The 21,522-nt window shown below is 49.7% G+C and overlaps 1 protein-coding gene across 5 annotated transcripts; it reads right to left on the reverse strand.

Annotated features, from left to right (window-relative positions):
* Positions 1-314: 314 nt before the first annotated feature.
* Positions 315-20,225, reverse strand: ENOSF1 (enolase superfamily member 1). 5 transcript variants are annotated; one of them, XM_006205123.4, is made up of 16 exons: positions 20,071-20,225; positions 16,447-16,555; positions 13,007-13,122; positions 11,227-11,313; positions 10,854-10,880; positions 10,338-10,410; positions 10,185-10,223; positions 9,685-9,767; positions 8,916-8,950; positions 6,710-6,797; positions 5,145-5,279; positions 4,035-4,076; positions 3,095-3,224; positions 2,740-2,839; positions 1,129-1,210; positions 315-500 (listed from the first exon to the last, which is right to left on the reverse strand). In XM_006205123.4, the coding sequence occupies exons 1-16, from the start codon at positions 20,152-20,154 to the stop codon at positions 399-401; spliced, it is 1,332 nt and encodes a 443-aa protein (XP_006205185.2). In that variant the 5' UTR covers positions 20,155-20,225; the 3' UTR covers positions 315-398. The 5 variants fall into 5 exon arrangements, with proteins under 5 accessions (XP_006205185.2, XP_072805253.1, XP_072805255.1 ...); XM_072949152.1 differs by having other exon boundaries at positions 9,685-9,812; XM_072949154.1 differs by lacking the exon at positions 315-500 and having other exon boundaries at positions 1,144-1,273; positions 9,685-9,812.
* Positions 20,226-21,522: the final 1,297 nt, after the last annotated feature.

Raw genomic sequence — 21,522 nt, forward strand, 5'->3', positions numbered from 1 at the left:
CTGCAGGACTCTTGTTATGATGCTAATTTATGACTAAGTGTTAAAAAGAAAGAATAAGGAATTATTCCAACAAATAATGCAATATGCTGCTTATTTTCAAAGTACAGTTTAATGTCTAGGTACCAGCACTGGATAGAAATTATTTAAGAACATCTTCCTGGACTTTGAGTTGGCTGGATCTAGCTTTGTTTAAGGATTATGTAGGAGAATGTGTTTATTTACTGAAAGAACCAAGTGCTAATGATGACTGAGCTGAGGCCTGAAGTTAGTGTGACTTTCAGCTGAACTTGTTTTGAGTGGCAGGGTTTTTTTTCTTTTTCTTCTATTTTTGTAAAACCATATGCAACACACTTTAAGCCTATTCACTTAGAAAAGCAAAAGGTGTTAGAGCTGAATTCTTAATCCCCTTGAGCACCAAGGAGCTTCTTCCAGACTTCACCATCCGGATACTGGTGTTTCTTTACAGATTCCTCCTTCATTTCTGTTGAATAACCAGCATCCTAGCAAAGCCAAAAAATGGTGTAGTGTTCAATGACTTTTGTTTCAGGTGGCTATTATCTTATGTATTTCTGCTGCTTCTAGAAATGCTTTTAAATCTAAGCCAGAAGCCACTGAAGTAACATTTTTAAAAGTTTTCAGGTTTGAAATGGAGGAGAGGGACACACCTCACTGTGTCTCAGGATTAGGTAGTAACCACACTCCCTTCATAGCTCGACCTCTGTTGGTGAAAATGAGCCCCATCTTGTGAACAGGACGATAAATGGCCCAGATTACACAACTGCAGTCAGAACTCTTCAGTCCACTAAAATTTCCTAGCTGGTGCCAGGTACTTTTTGTTTGTTCGGGCGGGGGGGGGGGCAGCAGCACGAGGAGTGGATGTTTCAAGGCCCAGCTGGTGCAGCAAGGCTGGCATTAGAGAACCCTTATCGGGGCGACTTCACCCCCACATCCTGACCTTCAGGCCTGGGGAATCTGACGTTGACTAGAGAGCCATTTGTTTCTAGATGCTGAAAATAGGCTGTCAGGAGACAAAGCTCTGTGCTGGGGGTGGGGGGTGGTCCTAGCTCACAAGAGCATGGCAGGGCTGGCAGCACATCCTGGGGGGGAGGCCTTGCCGGCCAGGCTCACCTTAGGGGGCATGTAGGATGCCTCCTTGATTCTCACAGGATACTTGAAGTGTTCGTGCAGGTGGTCGACATACTCACACATCCTAGGAGGAAGGAATCGGGTTGGGGCGATACTACCTGCAGTTAGAGAGGCCGTGTGGTGCTAACTGTTAAGGCAAAGAAAGGGTAGACTGGTCAAGGCTTGGTCGAGACCACATGTTTCTATGCAAATCCTTCACCCTCTGGACCTTAGGTTCTTCTCATCTGTGAAGTAAAGCAGTGTGGGGGCTTGAATGAAATGAACCATTAAGTCCTAACTAAACGTCTTGTGACCTAAAAGGTATCAACTTAGACTCCGTAAATATTTGGGATTATTTGAATGCCTTGAGCTGAAAGATGAATAGATTAAAGTCACCAATTGAGGTCCCTTACAGCTACACAAATGATTTAGAAGAAGGAAAAGCACAGGTTTTAGGGTCAGACCAGGTTCGGTGTCAGCCACTTTTAGCTTTGTGACTTGGGCCACGCGATCTAACCCTCCTGCCTTACTGCGGTCACCGGTTAATGAACAGCTATGCTGGGCAGGCCCTGTGCCCTGTGTAATCCACAGTCAGCAGGCTGCCGATGAAGAACTGGCCCCAGGGAAGGGGGTTCCACACACCGGTGGCAGCGCGGCAATGCTGTGTGACAGCTTGGGGCGTCTGTGTCTGGTGGTGGTCCTGCTTACACAGCAGCAGCCCCAGCAGTGAGGCCGGCTTTCAGCGGGGCGTGAGGCTCTTACCCCTTCCTGGGTACGTGGGTTAGGGCTGACCCTCTTTTTCCCGTCCCTCAAAACTTGCAGGACCATCAAGGTTGGCCGGAACTCCCCCTTGGTCCTGCTTTGAGGAACTGAAGTGAAGGGGCAAAAGCAGAATAATCACGGAGTGTTCACTTTTATAGTTTAAACTATCTCAGGCATAATACTAAAACCCAGCTGAAGGAAGAGCCATTACTCTACAGTTAAGCCCCCAGCTGGTCTCAGTCCCATCGCTCTCACTCCCGAACCTGATGTTCACCTTTGCCATGTGTGTCTTTATGCTTTCATGAGGTGCTCCTCAAGATCTTACTGCAACAGAACATTTAATTCTAGGAGGAAAGAAAAGCATAATAAAGCCGTGTCTGCAGGTGACTGGAAGGAGGCTGTCCTGACTTAAAGCTCCCCTGGGACATGTTAAGAAATAAAATGGAACTAGAAGATGCAGCCAGATCATGGCAACTCCAGTGCTGGGGAGAGACTGGACAGAAGCAAAAAGTACACATGTGATGAAAACGGGGGCTTCACAAAGTCAGAAACAGGAGCTGGTTTTGGAAAGAGTTCTGGTTTCCACCTGGTTGCAAACTGCCCCCACACTGCCATATACCTAGAAAACAGCCAGTCAGCTACCAGGATCCCACCCTCTAGAAGAAGACAAGGAGTCTATTCAGTGGCGGGTCTCTGTTGTTACTGCCCCATGTGAAGGGGAAGCAAAACTGCATGGGAGTTACTGATGTGCCAGGGGACAGGGTTCTTAGTGCCTCTGGTCATGAGAGCAGAATTTTTAAAGATCTGGCCTGGATTGGGAGACAGTCCTGAAGTTGATGCCACGTCACTGACCTGTCTTTAAGGCTCGCAGAGACAGATATGAAGTCGAATATAATCAGATGCTGCACCAATTCACAGAGGCCAACTCCACCAGCATGCGGGCACACGGGAACTAAAACGAAGACAGATTTCTACTTAATGCCAAGTGGGGCAGAGAGGGGGACGTGAAATCGGGGGACCTATGGCTTTCCCTAGTGCCTGAGAGTGATTAAATCAGGTTAAAAAACAAACAAACGGAGACTGAAATTCCAGGATGAAAATCATCAGACTCCCTGGTTAGGCCTAAACGAGAGTTAGGAAACAGTCAAAATAGCAAACTCCAGAGGGAAGCGCAGGAGTGCGACAGGCGGGGAAGCGGCGCCCTTACCGTCAAACTTCTTGGCCATCAGCAACACCGCGAGGTTCTCGTTGACGCTCCCCAGCCTACAGCTGTCGATCTGGAGAAACTGCAGAGCTTTTGCCTGTAGGAGCTGCTTAAATATCACTCTGTTGTGGCACTGGAAATAGAATTAAGATAAATCAACGGAAGAGTCAGCCTCAACCTTCAGGACCTCAAAACCTGGCACCGTGCCAATTCCGAGTGGGTCGTCAGTGGCCTCCAGGAAGCCCGGCCTGTACCCACGCTTCCTTCTCACTCCGCACACTGAGCCCCGACAGCCAGCCCGGGCCTCCCACCCACTTAACTACACATCTGCTGGCGGAACCGTGTGTCCCATGAAAGTCACACCACTTGCCACCTATGCGGGCGTGACCGCCACAGCGACTGGTAAGTGGGAGATGAAATATCAGGCTGAAATACAGGGATGGCGACGAGCAGGTGGCGCGGGTGACAGAACAGAAGCCTGACAGAGCGGCTCTGCTCCTTTCTCCAGGGAAGCCGGGATCCACTCGCCCGCAGCGCTCGCTCACGGCTGCCCGCCGCTCACGGCTGCCCGCCGTGCACGTTGGCAGGCACTCGTGCTTCATTTATATGCACAGAAAGGGGCTGCAGGCATGTTTACACAGTTGGGAAGCTGGCTTTCTTAAAACCACACAGTGCATTTTACGCCCCTGCAACTTTAAATTGCTGCCTTGTAAATTCTGATAAGAGAATTTGAAAAAGAGAAATGACCTTAATAATAGAAATTGTACAAAAATATACCAACTCTTGACTATCTGACTCCGGACTCTAAAAGTGCTATAAAATGATACAATTTGTAATATTAAGAAAATCTCCCAACGCAGATTAACAGGTGATGTAGCCTAACGTATGCCAGTGTCCTCAGTCAGTGGCCGGCGTGTGCTGACCCCAGAGAGCCGTCACTCACTTGTTCTCCCGTGGCAACGCCAATTCCCAGTGGGGCCAATGCCTGTAAAATATAAGGCCACCTGGTGTTATTCTCCTAAATTTTGAACTGAGACACCTAATGTTTAAAACTATTTAGAGCTGAAGAAGGAAATATCCCTGCCATCAAGCCATGTGAGGTTTAACAAGCAGCAGAAGGCGGCCAAGGGGATGTGTGCGCCCAGGAGGGGAGTGCGTGTGTGCACAGGACGGGGGCGTGTGCAGGGGAGAAAGCCTGTGCCTGGGCTGGGGGCAGACACGGCTGTTCCGCAGTGGTTCACGGGGTCCAGCCTCTGGCTGACTCCTTCCTATAGGTCATCTCTCCCTTTACTGCCCTCTTGTCTCCCTGATGACCCCCGTCAGGGGTCATTCTAAACCCCTACCTCCCTTCAGATTCCATGGGCGGCCTGAGGTCCTGCCTTGCAGGTTCAGCTCAGCTCATTCCTCACCTGGGGAGGTGTTGGAACCTTCTCTCTAGCACAGCAAGGCTGCTCCCCGTCCCCCTGCCCGACGCTGCCTCACCGCCCTCCCACCTGGGCTCTGGTTTACTATGGCTACTGATGGAGCTGCTCAGTCAGAGGACACACAAATCTTGGGCTCCCAGAAGCTATGCCTCCTCGTAAGTGGACCACCCAGTGTTCGGGCTTTCTAGATCACTGCTGTGAACTCGGCTAATGGGAGACTTTTCCTGAAAGACAGGATGTTTCTCAGATGTTCTGAAGTGTCAGGTTCTTCCTACGCCTGAAGGGGAGAGAAGCCAGCCTGCAGCTCGGGTGGATTTGCCCGGGAACTGCCTGGTGCGAGGGCCCTAGGGAGCGGATGGGCAGCCTTCTCTTGGGGAGGCCTGCTCTTGACGTCAGCTAAGCAAACCCAGAGGAATCTACACTTTGTTTCAATCTGGGTGAGTAAAATATTGAGTACCAGTCAGAGTTCTAAGTTTTACAAAGTATGGGAATCAGGTCTGTTAACCTTCGGATTGGCGGTAGCCTTCCAACGTTTAGCAATTTACTTTCTCTACAACAGAAGTGTCAAAGGGGATGAACCCAGGGCTCTCAGGCTGTCACGACCACCCTGGCAGCAGTGGTTTTCCTGCCTTGGAAATGGCGGCGTGTCCCAGGATGTCGTCGGGGGAGGTGGGCTCCTCGATCCACAACGGCCTGAACTCGGCCAGCCTCGCCATCCACTCCACGGCCTCGGGCACATCCCAGCGCTGGTTGGCATCCATCATCTGTGGGCAGAGAGCCTTGGTGGAGAGGTCTGCCCGCTGCTGACCCTGCTGCAGGGCAGTGGCTCCCGGGGGCAAGTGTTGTCCCTCAGTGCCACTGACTGCTGAGGCCCAGCATGCAGCCACTACAAAGAGGGTTGCAGAGCAGCCGCCAAGGTGAACTCTGGCTCCAGATACTGCCTCAGAGGAGATACAAACCCCTCAGGGAGCAACCGTGAGGCCCGGAAGTGCTCTGGGCTGGGCCTAGGAGACTTGCTGGCTGGCCCTGGAGCCAAGTGCGCTGGTGTTGCAGGCTTGGTTGTTTGTAGGAACTGTTTTATCACATTCTAATCATGCACAGTTAATACCGAGTTTGTTCAGTAGTCACTGATTGGCTATTGCCTAGTATGCACAATAATAACCCAAACTCCACCATTAATTAAGCCCCTACTCCACCAGGCATTTTATGGATTCTGTCCCATTTAATATTTATAACTATGAGGCAGTTCACGTTAACCCATTTTTACAGATAAGAAAACTGACATGCAGAGAAGTAACTTCCTCAAGGACAGTAAGTCAAATAAATTACAAGTTCCGATCCAGGCCTCTCACCTCAAGGCCTGGGCTCTCTCTGTGTGGGGAGCCTGCCTGCAAGCCAGGTGCTCGATGTGCAGAGACCAAGAAAAGGTCTCTCCTTCCCCGATAGCACACTTGGAGAAAACAGACACAGGGATGGATTCCTCTAGTAGAATGTGCTAAGTGGCAAGAGGCCCCTTGGTGGATGCTGTGGGAACCAGAGGACAGTGCGCCCAGAATCAATTTGTATCGTAAATTATTGACATGAGGATGAGCTCGTAAGACAAGAGTAGCATTAATTCACGTGTAAATAATGGGACTTCTGATCCCAAGTCGAGGACTCAGACTTCTGTTTTCATGTGTGAAACATGCATCCAAAAGTTCATAGAAACATCAAACTGTGACTTTTATGAAAATATTTTACACATAATAAGAAATGTTTTATAAAAAATACAGTCAGGATTACATTTATCTCGGCAAAAGTTCCAGCATTTCTTAACAATGGCTCCCTGAGGCCCACCTCCCTGGTGAACCAGGGGGGCGGGTCTATTAAGAGAGATTAAATGACTGACACACTGGGGCACCAATGGGAGACCTGTCTGCTCAGGCACATCCATGCTAGCACAAATGAGCAATCCCTAAAGCTGATCTTACTCAACTAGTTTTGCAGAATAAAAAATTAAACTATCAGCCCTCTTGATTTTTTTTTTTAAAGAGTTCGCCTACTCCAAGACCTCAAAGCTGTACTTCCACTGACATAGTGTTAACGTCCCCAGTGCTCTTTAACCCTTGCTTGGAATGAGCTGTACTTTGGCCCTGGACAGAGGCCTCTCATACAAGGCTGCTCACTCCTCACAGGTAGGGGAGGGTATATTTACCAGGGTCTTCTCAGGTCCGATCATGTTTCTGATGAGTCGGCATCTACGGATGTCATCCTGGAGATCAGCACCAACTTTTACCTTAAACCTATAAAAAATAAAAATTTGGTCTCATAATTTAGATCTGTGCTGACTTGGCAAAGACACTTGGACTTCCTGCAGAAGTGACTGTTTCCGTCAATAATTCACAGGACACGTTTTCTAGTAAACTCTTGCCCTTTCCCAATCTTGAGACAAGTCACTCAAAAATAACCTTGCAAGCGATATCTCTTCACTCAGTATCGGGGCACTAACTGTAAATTACCTGCTGACCTGAAGTCCAGGGACGGAGAGAGCAGCTAGGTCTTTAATAACATTCACTGAGTTTTTGCTGTGCCGTGAAAAGGAGTTAAGAACAAAAAAGGCCCAGTCAGCCTTGAGGAGAGCAGAGCTGGGAAGGGAGCCCAGCGAGGCATCCCGCTCCATCCCAAATGTGAACAGCACAACTGATAGCTACCTCCACTCCATGGCCCTTTACAAGAGGGCTTCATCCTAAATCAACTCAGAGGTTGGCTGGGGGCCGGGGGCCAGGGCCCGAGGCTAGAGGAGGAAGGGACCCCATCACAGAACTGCGGAGGGGCGGAGGCTCCTTCATGCCCCAGCCGGCTGCTGGCAGGCAGCTCCCTTCATCTGTCGATGAGCCACTGTTCTTGAGACCCCAGTCTTACATCCTTTCCCATGACCCCAAGCCCCGGATTCGGTCATCAGGAGAGCCTGGTTGGCTTGATGCAACACTGCCACGTGGAGGAGGCGACACCCTCTCCCTCGCTCACCAGCCTCCCTTCTCTCCACGCGGCTGTCAGGCTGCCCGAGGGCCTCCCTCTACTTTCCACATCCCCCACACTCTGTGCTGACAAAAAGCTCCTCCCAAATCCTCTGCCGTTTCAGCAACAAACACACTAAAGACATTTCTATCCCAGGTGGAAGCTTCAGCTTCGGGACACCAGGCTTCCTGTGCTCAAGAGGCCTAGGAAATCTCTCCTCAGCCTTCTCTGATGCAGAGCTGACTGCTGCTTCAGCCTTTCCAGGGTACGTGGGGGGAGGGGAGGGGAGGGGCCGGCATTTACTGAGCACCTGCTATGAATCCTGACTCTGCTGGTCCTTTTCAGAGACAGCAACTTTGAGAACCATCAGATACTATTATTTTCATCGTATACAGAGAGAAAATGAGGTTCAGAGAGGTTGAACAAGTTGCCCATGGTCACACAGCAGGTACTGCAGGGGATGGAGGGGAAAGGCAAGATGTTCATTCCAAGTCTACCACATCCCAAGCCTCTTTCCACTGTTTCGTGCTGCCCCCAGCAAGTTCTCACTCCCCAGCTCTTAGCTGAAGAATTAACAAGAATTCAGTGCCTTTCAGACTTTAGTGGGCCAATGCATCACCCAGGGATCTTGTTAAAATGCGGATTCCAATGCAGCAGGTCAGGGTGGGGCCGAAGATTCTTCATTTCTGACAAGCACCCAGGGCTTGGTCTGCACTTCGAGCAGGAGGCCAGGTGGCAAGTGTGGTGACGTGTCACAGACACAGTGTCCACCTTGAGCTGCACTGACAGACTCACAGTGACCAGATCAAGAGGTGATGGTCCCTCTGTGTCCTGCACAGCGTGAGGATTTAAGACCACTGACAACCAGTCTACTCAGAGGAAACCCCAGGATGCCCAGGGGCCCGTAACCCTGGACTAGAGGCAGAGCAGACACGTGCAGATGGTGTTGGGAGAGGAGGCTCCTGGGAGAACTCCGAGGAGAATTACTGGGGCCAGTGGCTGGAAGTTATATGGAAGCAAAGGGTTCACTGCTTTGAAGCTCTTCTAACACTCAGAGCCCTCGAACAAAGCAAAAGTGCCCCACAAAGCTCGCTGCCTCTGGAGGTTTCCACGTAGAAGTGGAATCCACACTTGTTACTGATAATAAAGAGGGGGTTTCTATCCCAGACCTGTGCTTGAAATCAGTGATCACTTTCAACTCTGATGTCCTAGGATTCTAACTAGATTCACATCTCATCTTTGGAGGAAGCTCGGCCTCAGTTGAAACTCCTCTTATACAAGTGTCGCTACACGCCAGACTGCTCCTGGCCTCCTTGGTGCCTTTTGAGTCCTGACTCCTCTCCACCGACCAGCCCCTCGTGCTAACTCGGAGAGTCCAGTCCATTATGACCCAAGTAAGTTACCTGGTCCAGCCGTCCTTTAGTGCCTCGCTGCAGAGCTGTGGGGGAAGGAGGAGAGCCATCAGCACACACTGTCCGAGGTCTAAGTAGCACCTTGCTCATCTCCGATTTGGCTTCACAAATGCTATGCCTGAACCATGAACCAGGAGAATCACCGAGCGTTGTTGAAATTCAGAGCAGAAACAGCCCAGACCATGACTGCCTGCCCTTGTAGGGTGACTTTCTCTCCTCATCTCTACAGGAACCCTTTCTCTAACTGTCACATCATTCCTGGATGGGGAATTGAGCATTTCTGTCCCTCTTTTTAAAGCTGGGATATTCCGTGGCATCAACAGAAGTAACAGATGAAAAAGTAACAGAGGCTCGTCTCCGTTCTCTTCCTCAGCTGTAGCTGAGCGCAGAGCCAGGAGAAGGGCCAGTAAACTGCACGCCAGGTACCCACCCCTGTGCTGCGCGCATCGGGCCACTCGCAGCGTTTATCAGAATGCTCGAAACCGCCCGCGGGACCGGTATTATCTTCCCTCTTCGCAGCGAGGAAACAGGCTCAGCGGGGTTCGGGATCACACTGCACAACGTGACGCCCCGGCCTCCGCCTGGGAATCGGCTTCACCTTTCAGAGCCTGACGTGGGGCTCACTAGGTCACAATGGAAATGCCTTTCCTTTTGCTTGTGGACAAGGACCTCTAGATCCACAGAGATTCAGAAAGGCTAACAGGAAAACATCACTTCTCTGCCAGAAAGCGCACCTACAGAACCAGCTTCAAGCGCCCACCTGCTGCAGTGTGGCGTCCGGGTACCCGAGCCAGGCGCACGACGTGGTGTAGGCAGGGTAGCCCTCCGTCAGCATTTGCTCTTCTGTGGAAACATGATGCTCGTCAACATCTGGTGTTTCGCGGGCACCTTCAGCGTTAGAATTGCCTGTGGCCAAGCTGCCGCCTGGCGGTCATCCAGCCCCTCCGGTGCCACCCCCACGGTTCAGACCCAGGGGTCCAGCCATCCCCAGAGGCGGCCCCACCGGCCCAGGGCCTTCTGGTGTCGTGCAGGGTAACCCGAAGGCCAGCTTGGCTCTCAGCCGCGGCTGAAGCGAACCTGGACCTAAGAGGTCCCAGCGGGAGGCACTCTTCACCCAGACTCAGCCGTCTGCCTGCCAGCCTGCCAGCCTGCTGCGGGGCACGGGGCACCGGGGACGATGACCAGAACCCCCGAGGACGGCGACACTCAGCAGTGGACAACGACTGCCAAAGTAATGAAGGGCATTTCCTCACAACCCACCTCGCTCTCTTTTACCAACTTGACCTCTCTGCAGTATTTCTGGAAAAAATTAAAAGCAGCATCATTCTTTCAGACGGCAAAGCACGCAGCCCCGTGGCCTCCACGTCACGTGGACCAGAAAACTCCCAGTTCCATCGCAGGAGGATGACTCACCGTGGGCCTCCTCCTCCGTCAGGACGTCGGTGATGTACCTGAAATCTATGCAGGATAACAGCCTCCGGGGGTCCTGGCAGCAAGACAGGAGGTCGGAGAGGCCGTCAGTTCACAGGCGGGTTATGCTTCTAAGAATCTGCTTCCGCACATACATGGGCTTCTCCTGCCCAGGAAAGGGCCTTTGGGCTTTGTGACAAATTGTTTGATTCTGACATTCTTCAGTACAGAATCCTTCAAAGGGTCACCACCACCTGCTGACAAAGTCCTCAGGCCTGCGCACTCCCTCCCCACCTCGGATGCTGGCTCTGACCCGTCCAACTACTGGAAAGCAGGCCTGGCGGGAGGCACGCTCTCAGCACAAGTTAAATGGACTGATGAGCCTGGTGTCACCCCGGGGCTTGATCAGCACGATAGAGGTTGGTCCACAGACAGTCCTGAGTGTATTTACTGGCTATCAAAAGGCAAGTAATCCATTTCATTTACAGAAACAATTAGAATAGTAAAGAATTTACCTACCATGTCAACAAGTAACTTCCACAGAGGCTTGAAGGAAAAAAAAAGATTTGTAAAACATGTGCCAAGTAGCCAACAGTGAATGCGCTAGTGGCAACTCCAGCTCTCCAACCCACACCTGCTGCCGGCCCGCAGCTCTCACGCTGCCTCCGAGCCCCTCGCCTGTGCTGCCCCGTCATCCTCAGCGCTTCCTAACCTCCCCTGCCACGTCCTGACGGCTGCCAGGACTGCTCAGCAGAGAAAAGTAATCAGACGATCCTCCCTATGTCCTTTGGGAGCCTGCTGTGTGTTTGTCTTTGCTCAGAGAGGCCGTGGGTGTCCCTCGGTCACCTGCTGCTTTGTTCCCAAGTCACAGAGGTGCTGCTTTGAGGGTTACCTTTCCCTCCTGCTTGGCCCACAGGTCCCACACGGCATTGAGGACGGCCGCCGTCGCCAGATGCACCACGCCCTTCTCGGGACCGATCTGGTTAGGAAGCAAAACACACCAGCACTTCTCAGAAAAAAAAAAAGATGTTCAGGTCTCCTAGCCAGGGACACATTTCATGAATTAAAAGAGGGCAGTGGGAGCTCAGAGATTAAGCTCTTTTTTCAGTTGTTTTCGACCTAGAGAAGATTTGCAAGAACAGTACAAAGAGCTCCTGTGTATCTCCCCCTCCTCTGTCTACCCATCTATCTATGTGTATATACATAAATAGGTAAATATAATATATAATATAAATGAAGTGTATTTTACTGAACTATTTGAGGTAAGTTGCAGATATCATGTCCCTTTAACCCTAAATACTTCAGAGCCTAGTCCTAAAAACAAAGCCATTCTCTCACACGACCGTAGTACAAGGACCAAGTTCAGGGACTATCCCGTGGATCGAATACCGTTACCTACAAAGACAGCCCATCAGATTTCACCCATTGTCCCAGTAATGTGCTTTCTTTTATTGACATACTGCATTTAGTTGACATGTCACTTTAGTCTCTTTTTATCTGGAACAAATGTCCTTCTTTTAAAAAATGCTATTACTTTTTTTAAAGCGCACAGGCCAGTTGACTTGCACAGTGTTCCTCAGTCTGGGTGGGCTGGGCGCCGTCATGATCAGGGTGGGGTTTGCCATCTCATTTTTTTGGTTACGGCTGTTATCTTTAGCGCTCGGGTAAGTCTGCACCCATCAGGCTTCCCCGCTGTGAGGCTGTCAGTTTTCCTCTCTAAGCAAAGAGACTGATGTTGCCCCCAAGCTTTAGCATCCAGCGATGATTCTTGCCTCCATCAGTTACAGCTATGACAGTCGCAACATGGTGGTTTTCTAATGTTGTCATTCTTCTTATATTGTTTTTATCCTGCTGTAATGACAAGCTTCCCCATGTTGGTTGGTTGGTTGCTGTCTGAACAGACTCATGCATTCTTATGTGATTCAAGGACTTCTAAGGCAGCACTACCATATTTACTTTGATGCTTGAACTGTCCCAGATTTGGCCAGTGGGAACTCCTTTGAGGGGATGCTTTAAACGCAAGCTTGACTTGGTTTGCAGAAGTTAAGAATGAAATCTCAGGCAGTGTGGACAACGTGCCTTTCCCTGTGCATGGACAGGAGACTGAGCAGAGTTAGGAAGAGACAGAGCTGATGTCAGGAGACAAGGGCAAGGGCGTAGCTATTAGACAGACCTTACTGTGATAAACCTCTCCCTCCACAGCCTCACTGTTTTCATGCTTTGAACTTAAGGTTCAAATACAGCGCTATACACACAAACGGTATTCTGGTCTCTGTCTTCTTAACCTTAGCTCTTCCCTTAAGTTTCTGTTCTGAATAACCTCTTCCTACAACTTCAGTTCTAATTCACACTAGTTCTCCCTTAAAAAGGTTGCCACTCAGCACTTCATCCGGCAGAGAGTCTCGACCACTTCTTCCAGATCAGGGAACAGAGACGAGGTCCACGAGGGCAGAGACTGCTCTCGGGATCCAAATATGTCCAGAGTCAGGTCTCATAGAAAGGAACAGGTTACCTCAAAATACAGATTGTCCACATGGTTCAAGCCCTAATTTATCTGAATAAAATGTTTTAATTGTAAGCCTGTCTCCATGTTCACAACTGTTACAATCAAAGGACATCTGAGACCTCAGTAACAGTATTTACAGAAACGTTTTCCAAAACAGGCGCCTTACCCATCTGAGCTGCCCGTCACTCGTGAGCTGCCTGTAGAAGCCTCTGAAGTCGCCAACAATGTCCCCGACGTCCCTGTTAAGCACGTGGTGTGCCAGGGCATTCACAGCACAGACAACTGTTGAAGAGGATTTAATTCTTGTTTAGTTTTGGTGTGAATAAATTGAGACACATAAGCACCACAAACAACCTCACGTGGACATTTTATGAAAATAATTTTAAATCAAAAGGAACATGCCTTTAAAAATTGCCCTAAATATGTCTTCCGTGGTTGTCAAAACTAACATCACACAGTAGAACAGCTGTTAATCTATACACTGAGCTTAATTTCTGAACAGAGCAAACACATTTTGATTGGGTGCCATGTGAAAAACAGAACCAAGATCTGAAAGTTTAAGTCATGTTCCCAAATCATTTTCCTGTTAACTTTGTGACGTGTCCGTGTGTCAGCTTCAACACCAAACCTGGCTAGTCCACTGCTCCTAAGGAGTAAGAAGACTGACGGACAGAATTTAAAAAAAGAAATGCGTTTTCATTATTGTCAAGTAGAGAAAATATCTTGAATTCATAACATAACTCTATCAAAGATGAAATGAATTTATAATTAGCTTAATACATATAAAATGTTAAGAATTAAAAGGGAAATAGAAAAATCTCCTACCACTGACTTAGGATATACTACACTCTTCATAACTAATTTGAAAATCAATCTTCATTTAGGTCAGCATTACCATCAATTACTTATTTTTGGTAATTTATTCAAAAAACCTTACTGTGTTATTTCAAGTGAAAACAAGTAAACCAACAAACTTCACAACAAAGACCCTTCTCTCCTTCACTCAGAATGTAACACTGAGTCTGTGTGTAAATGGCCAGAATAATCAAGTCATCACCTTAGCCCCAAAGCAGTGAACTTATAGAAAATTCTGATTGACTTGTTTGGTGTAGCCATTGCTTCGATGTTAAAATTCTCAGATCATTTCACAGGACAGCTGTAAAGGCGCAGCTTTACTCTCAGTCAGATCTGAGGAGAAAGATGGTTTGAAAGCATGTTCTTGGGATGCCAATGTGGAGAACAGTCTACCTCAGGTGTGCATGTCTGAAGCAACGGGTGGGAAATCAACCTGGGAAGACTTGGGCCTTGAAGGCAGCTTCTTGCCGACTCAGCCCAGGGGTTCTCCCTGTGACTATGTCTGCCCGGGGCTCACTTCCCAGGAAGGACAAGTCAGGAGGGGCTACTGTGGGTGTCCGCGCTCTCGTGCTGTGTGAGCCCTTAAGGCCATTTTTTTTCTCTTTAAAAATTCTGCTTTTTTCCATCTCTTTTTCTTTTCCTACTTAAAAAACCCTGACATTATACGAAACCTCCCTGTGTCTCTTACATACAAGCACACCCTTCATGGCGATGAGAAAAGCACTGTTTTCTTTCTTTTCCTGGATCATACAAGTAAGCTGGTAAAGGCTGCTGAAGAACCCTGATGAGCTAATGGAATATTTTTCAACTTTAATTTGAACACCATGTAACACGTTTGTTGAGACTGCAGTGAGTCACCTGAAATATGCAGCAAAGTTACAATTAAAATGGGTTCTGTCGTGCTGTGTCTGAAACAGGCGGAAGCCAACTCCATCACCACAAAAGAGCCATTTGTTCCTGGCGCAGAGATGGAAATTGATTTCCCCAGCTCGAGACATCCATCCATCTGTCCGGACAGGGGCAGGGAGGGGACTGGAGGACGGCGGGGTCGGGGCGGGGTTGGGGGGGGGACCTCAAGCGCTGACTCAGCAACACGGAGAAGGGCCTCACGTTCGGGGTAGTGACCACACAGGCAGGGTCCCTCCACTGTGTGCCCAAGTCAGCAAAGTTCAAAGCCTTGGTTGTTAACAGAGAGTGGTTCCCACGGCTTGTCCCAGAAGGCGTGTTGTAAGCCTGCTGAGTTGTGCACAACCTTTGGGGGCCGCCCTGTATGGTCTGCAGGATGGAGGAAGCCACTTCATAAAGTGCTCAACTTACACGAGAGAATTAAAGTTGCAGAAGCTGAAACACAGCTCTCCAATCTGCGGCGGTCAGCGGCCACTGCTTTGGGGAAACACTAACAGTAAATGGGTTGCTGAGGGGGAGGAGTCAGGGAATCAGGGCTGAGGCACCTCCTTCTGCCTGCCAGTTCCTAGTTCCCCGTCAAGGCTCATCTCAAAGCCTCACCTTTGCTGGGAAGCCATCCCTGACCCTCGTGGACGATGATCTGATCCTCTCTCCATGTAGCCTGTACCCACTTAAAAAAAAGTCCCTCCCACGCTGCACTAATTTCTTTGACGTCTGTCTCCCTGAGAAGTTTGTGCGTTCCTTCTCTTTGTCTGCAGGACACTGTCCCCTCTCTCCATCTTTTTAAAGTCAGATTTCCCCGGTGCGGGCCGAGTGCCCGATACCCAGGGGCACCCCAGAGTCTGCTGAAGGCCCGGCTGACAGTGCGACTGGACAGCAGCCCTGTGAGAGCTGGAATGGCCTGATGGTGTCCACTTAAAGCTCAAGAAAGGCTCGCCTGTCCTACACACACACACACACACACACACACACACCCCTTTCATCTGCTCGACGATATTAAAGCCAATGATTTTCTTCTACAACCAGGAGAGGGCTGACAGTGCAGATAACCCCAGGAAAGGTGTCCCATCACGGCCGAGGTTAAAGAGTCTCTGTCCTCCCTCCCCAGACCCTGACTCTTCAACTGATCACAATTCGGCCTCCGCCCCTTATGATCCATTGAAATTGACCTGGCAGTTGCCTTCTTTTTGTGCATGTTGAATTTTACACTCTGTGCATGCATTAAAAAAGTATGCAAGCAAGTAATTTTGTATGTAAATGTTCTGGAGGGAAAGCGCTTGGGGCAGTCAGGAGGTTCTGTGGCCCAGCCGGGCCGCTGTCTGGGCCTCAGTTTCTTTATCTCCAAAAATAAGGAGGTTTAAGACCGCCGCTGAGCCCTCGTCCAGCTCTGAGAAAAGAAAGGCTTACTCGTGGCTCAGTGTGCATCCTTTACTCTCTGCTCTTCCCACCGGAGAGCTGTGAAACTGGGCAGGCCCTGAGGCCTTTTCTGCCAAGAAGAGCAGTGAACTTCAAACTGACTGGGTATGGAGTGTTTAGAAAAGCAGGTAGACTGTGCACGTGACAGCAAGCTTTGTTCCACGACCGCACGGCCACCCCCTCCCGACCCTCAGGTACATACCCCATTCTGGTCCTCAAAGTTCTGCAGAGAAATGGACCGAGATTCAGGAATTTTCCACAAGGAGAGAGGCCAAATTCTGGCATTTTAAAAATTTATCCCAGTGAAATCAATCAACTATGAAACATTGTTTTTACTCACTCCAAGTAGGTAAATGTGGAGAAAAATAGTCAGAACTTGAACGTAAATGAAACAAGCATTCTCGAGCCTCGAGACAAAGTTCAACTCACCGACTTCAGTGCCCCTTCCCAGAGTGAAGGTGATTCCGTAGCCCTTGAGTCCATCTTCTGCATCCGTCTCCAAGATGACGTAGGCGGCCGAGTAGTCAGGGTCTGTGTGCTGCAGGGAAAGCGGCCCACCCAGACCCGCCGGCGTGAGGAACCCCCAGAGTAGCCTGGGAACATCACATAAGAACCGGCAACGCAACAAGAGCTCCGATTGGATGGAACCGTTCATGCTCCCAAAGGAAACACAGGAGCACTGAACGGACAAAAGGAATGTCCTCCCCAAGGATTCAAATCACTTTAACAAGTGCAATGTGTGCGTTTAATGCCAGTTTACAATTCTGTCTCCTTGGACATTCAGCTTAGTTTCAAGCCCAGGAGTCTGCGCCCACAGCTATCCCTGTCAGCTCTTTGAACAGAGTTCCATGCACAAAGAGCTTCAAACTGAACAAGCCAAGGCTTCAGAAAGCTCTTCCATACAACTGGACTTAATCCTCTCTACAGTTCATAGCAGGGCTGCAAAGACAATGGCACACGCTCAGAGGTCACTGCAGGAGAACAAAGAATGAACTTCTAGACAGCCCATTTTTGTTTTGCTCTTTTTTTAACTTCCTACTGTCAAACAGTATTTTGATCATCAGTGTTTACTGACGGGGTTTATAAAGCTCAACACCCCTTGTCGATATGGGGGATGCAAGAGTTAAAAACAAGTCTGTCTCCAGAGATTTCTCACAAGGTGGGGAGAAAAAGCCAACACACAAGAACCAGGCGAGTACAAGGCCACGTGCTGAAGCCAGTGAGACATACCATGGAAGTTCAAAGGAGAAGAGCAAAGAGGACACAGGGGACCAGGACACTTGGCCGCATTCGAGGGAGAGCAATAAGAACCCTGAGGCCTTGTGAGTCAGAGAAATCAAGGGCTCTGGTTTGGAAGGGAATGAAGATGAGATGGGATCGACGGTGCGGGGGCAGATGATGGAGACCCCAAAGCCAGGCAGAGGGCCAGCCAGAATGCATTGATAAGGAATGCAGAGGCAACTGTTGTTTTTTTTTTTGCATAAGAATTTTGCATAGATTTAATTTAATTTAATCCTCACAATGTTATTGTAAAGTAGGTGCTACCACCCCTCTTTTACAGATGAGGAAAGTGAGCACCAAAGAGGCAGAATTTACATCCCTGTGTCCAGGGATGGGTAGGTGCCCCTGGTGGACGGAGCCCTGCATCTGGCCTCCGGGCCCAGGGGAGGGAACCATGTGGGATGGTCACTGAGCACCAGCTGTGGATCAGAGTGTACAGGCTGCTGACTTGAGGAAGCTATGATTACAGAAACTGTGATTATGAAGCAGAGCATGGCAAGTCTCTGGGAGAGATGCAAATGATGGAAGCCAGGCCGAGAGCACGATGAGCTGTGGAAGCTGGAGGACGCTTTACTGTGAAAGGAGGACCTGAACTGGTCAGGTGAGGACATGGAGATTTCCAGCAGCCGGGAAGGGGCACGAGGGTCTGGGGGGAAGGAACATCTCAGGTGAGGTAACAGTGGCAGTGATGGCAGTGGACGGACAGAAAAGGGAAAGACTGGAGAGTGTTCGAGGGTTGGTGACCAGCCTGGTTTGGACATCAGGTTCCCAAGGGAGAAGCTGGGACATAAGGCTCAGAGGGAGTTCTGGAAAGGATGCAGTGGAAAAAGGAAAGCTTTCACTGGAGCCTTCAGGGGAGGAGGTGGCGATCAGAGGAAGAGATGAGGCAAAAGTGACTTCAACTGGCAGGATGCGGGAGAGGGGCAGGTATGGAGAGGATGAGCTCAGATTTTGATGGACAGTGTTTAGTATGAAGGTAAAAAATCCAACAGAAGTGCCCAGATGGCAGCTGGACCAGAGGTGAGAGGGAAGATCCAGGAATGAGATCTGGGAGTCTTGGCATAAAAGTGGGCACCGAAGCCATGGACACGGAGGAGGGTCTTAATGAGCGCGTGGCGTGAGACAGGAGAGGTGCTGAACCTGGGTCTCGGAGAAGGAAGGAGGGTAGCGGCATGCAACATACACTGTATCTCCGGGAGGCAGGTCCTTAAGTATGAGCTTGCAATGCAGTGTCCGATATAATCTCTCCTGACCTAAAGGCCATAAACCACTCAGGCCAGAGACAATAAATTCCATTTCTTAAATTGTTCTACAGTAAGGCAGCAACCTCAACGCATCATAAATTCAAAGACAAGGAAAGTCTAGGTTGGAGCCCCTTCTGCTTCAGTTTCCTCATATGTAAACAGTAATTACAGCCACACTTCTGTGTCAGGGTCTCTACATGTATAAAGCAGGTATTGGCAAATGTTATACCCATTTTACAGATGAGAAAACCTAGGCCTGGAGAGATTGTGTGGTTTCCCCACAGCTGCTATACCTCAGAGGGACAGAGGTGGTTGTAGCAGGTCAGGTGTTTGGATTTTACAAGCAGTAAAATTTCAAACATTTATTTGGGCGATCCACTAAGGATTGTCCAGCGGGTCTTTCCACCATTTACCATAATATCATATGAGAAAGGACACATAAGGATTTTGAAAAGCATGAAGAACCTAATCTCAGAATAAAGGACATTAAAAAAAAATAACTTCAGCACTTTTTAAAAAGCGGCCATTTCCGGTATGGAAATGGAATGTAATGAATATCAGGGTGCCCTCCATCCAGCTTAGGAGGCAACACGTTACAGTGTGAATAAAAGTCCTCGGATACCCATTCCCCTCCCTCCATACAAGTAACAGGTAACCATTATCCCAAGGAGGATGTTTCACACATTTCACTTCGTACCCAGCAACTTTGTTTTTCTAGTATGGCCATTCGTGAGCAGGCCAGGAGGGGCAGTGAGGATCCAGGGGTCAGGCTTTGGGGAGACCCTGCACAGGACTCATATTTGGGGACCACTGCACTAGAGGAAGGTGGTGGTGTGGGATGTCTTGCTAACACTCTCAAGGAGCAAAAACACCCAGTGCTTTCTTCACTGCACCTGCAAAGGCTGGCATCTACTTAACTCTTCACAGTGATGCGTCCCCTATAATCATGTTTCCAGGTAATTTCCCGATGCCCCTCTGACACGACCCAGTTATGACCTTGTTGTCTGGTTTCCCAGCCAAACTGACTCCTTCATTTCACAGATGGGCCCAAGAGGCCAAGAGAGGTTAGGGTCTTCTTCTGGACACACAGCAAGTTGTGGCAGAGGCAGGGTCACTACCCCAAACCCTCCAGCCAGGGGCTTCCTGGTCTCCATCACTACAAACCCTGTTAAGTTCTCAGCTGAGAAGAAACCAGAGCTGTATGTTAAGGGTTCGTTGGTGGGAATCCAACAACATTGTTTTGCTGTCGTTGCATATTATGCATTCTACCATTGCCAGCAAAATGCAAATTGTAAATGTAAAAACGGGAAAGGCTAAACGCCAGCAAAGAAAAAATAAGGAAAAAGAAAAAACCCAGGAGGGTGGGTAGTTTCTGGATACTTTCATATTCCCCTTTCGGCCTCCTCACTTAACAAAAGCAATGGATGCAAAGTTGAGAAACTTCCTGGGGCCCGCGGGGTGCCTGGCGCCTAAGTGGGCCCTGGCGTCGGCGAGGCCAGAGGGCACCCGGCGGTGGGGCAACGCTTACCATGGCGTCCGAGCCGTGGCCCCCGAGCGACGTGGGGAAGCGTATGTCGCGGACGGAGAGCCGGGAAATCCTGCCACGAGCCATGTCTCCGAGCGCCCTGGAGCCGCCAACTCTGCGGGACCCTGCGAGGGAAGGGGTGCACAGCCCGGCACGGCGGGCGCTGATTGGCCACGCGGCCCGGGGGCGTGGCCAAGCGCATGAACTTGACTGGACTGGAGCGGCCCGCCCAGCTCAGGGTTCCCCGTCTTTCACGCCAAGTTCCCGCCTCCCACGGTGGGGCGCTGCCCCCGGTCTCATTCGCTCAGGGTCTCCACGGTCCCTGCAGCGTCGAGTCCCCGCAAGACCCTGCTCTGCTTAAACTGGAAACTCTCAGTCACCTTACTGGGAGCGGCGCCCGAGGGGAAGAAGCCAGGTCTGGTCAGAGTGCGATTGCCTAGCAGCAGATTCGGGCCTCCAGCTCCGCTCCTGACCTTAGTCCACAGGTCGATGAGCCAGGATGGCCTTGGGCTAGAAAATCCTGTGTTTTCAAAATGACCTCATCCTGTTTGCCACCTGATAAATTAAGGGGTGGGTCACCATTTATTACATCTTTGTAGATGCAGAGTGCTCTTAAATGCATGACCTCTTATCCACCCAATCCTGCACTGTAGGCAGGTCATGTCCTTTTTATGGTGAAGAAATGGGGATTCAGAGAGATTAAGTGATTTAAGTGACTTGCCCAAAGCCACACAGCTAGTTAAGTGGCCAAGTGTCCTGGCTGCAAATCCAGGGCCTGTCCTCTGGGTTGCAGGAACTCTTGGGGTCCAGAGCTATAGGATCCCTCTGACAACACGATGAAGGCTAGGACAGCCACCTCACTCCCCTGAAGCCCCCGCCCTGGCCCAAGTGTGCACACATGTAACTTTTTATACCATCTTAGGGGGGTTTCCTGACCCCTTGCCTTGCAGTACAGCACACCACCTTTCAGTTCAGTTCCTACTTCAGGGATTGCTTTGAAGATAAAATGTTTGGGAAGCAAAGCTGTACAGATGTATTAGGCATATGAGTGTGGATATTCACATGAATGAGAGGAAGCTACCTCCAACTTGAGGAAAGAACCACCAGAAAGGAATAGGGAAAGAAATAATTGGAGGTTGCACAAGGTGGGGAATAGTAGCTGTTCCTGCCAGCCAGAGTGAGATTCTGTAATACACGGCGCATCCAGCAGAATCCTTGGGCAGGTATTGCCTTATTAGTGGAAATAAATTCTCCTAAGATTAAAGATCGTTTTGGATCTAACAGAACTTGAATGCAAAGCTTGGAGGGATCCAACTGATACCAGGTAAGGAATACACAAGATAATCCTTGGAGTTTGCATGGGGGGATAGTTCCTGTCCCCACCAACCAGAGTTGAAAGTTAAATCAAAATTCAACATTATTTAAAGGAATGCCACCCCCTCCATTCTAGCAATC

Source organism: Vicugna pacos, chromosome 24 (assembly GCF_048564905.1).
Source record: "Vicugna pacos chromosome 24, VicPac4, whole genome shotgun sequence".
NCBI classification, from domain to species: Eukaryota; Metazoa; Chordata; class Mammalia; order Artiodactyla; family Camelidae; genus Vicugna; species Vicugna pacos.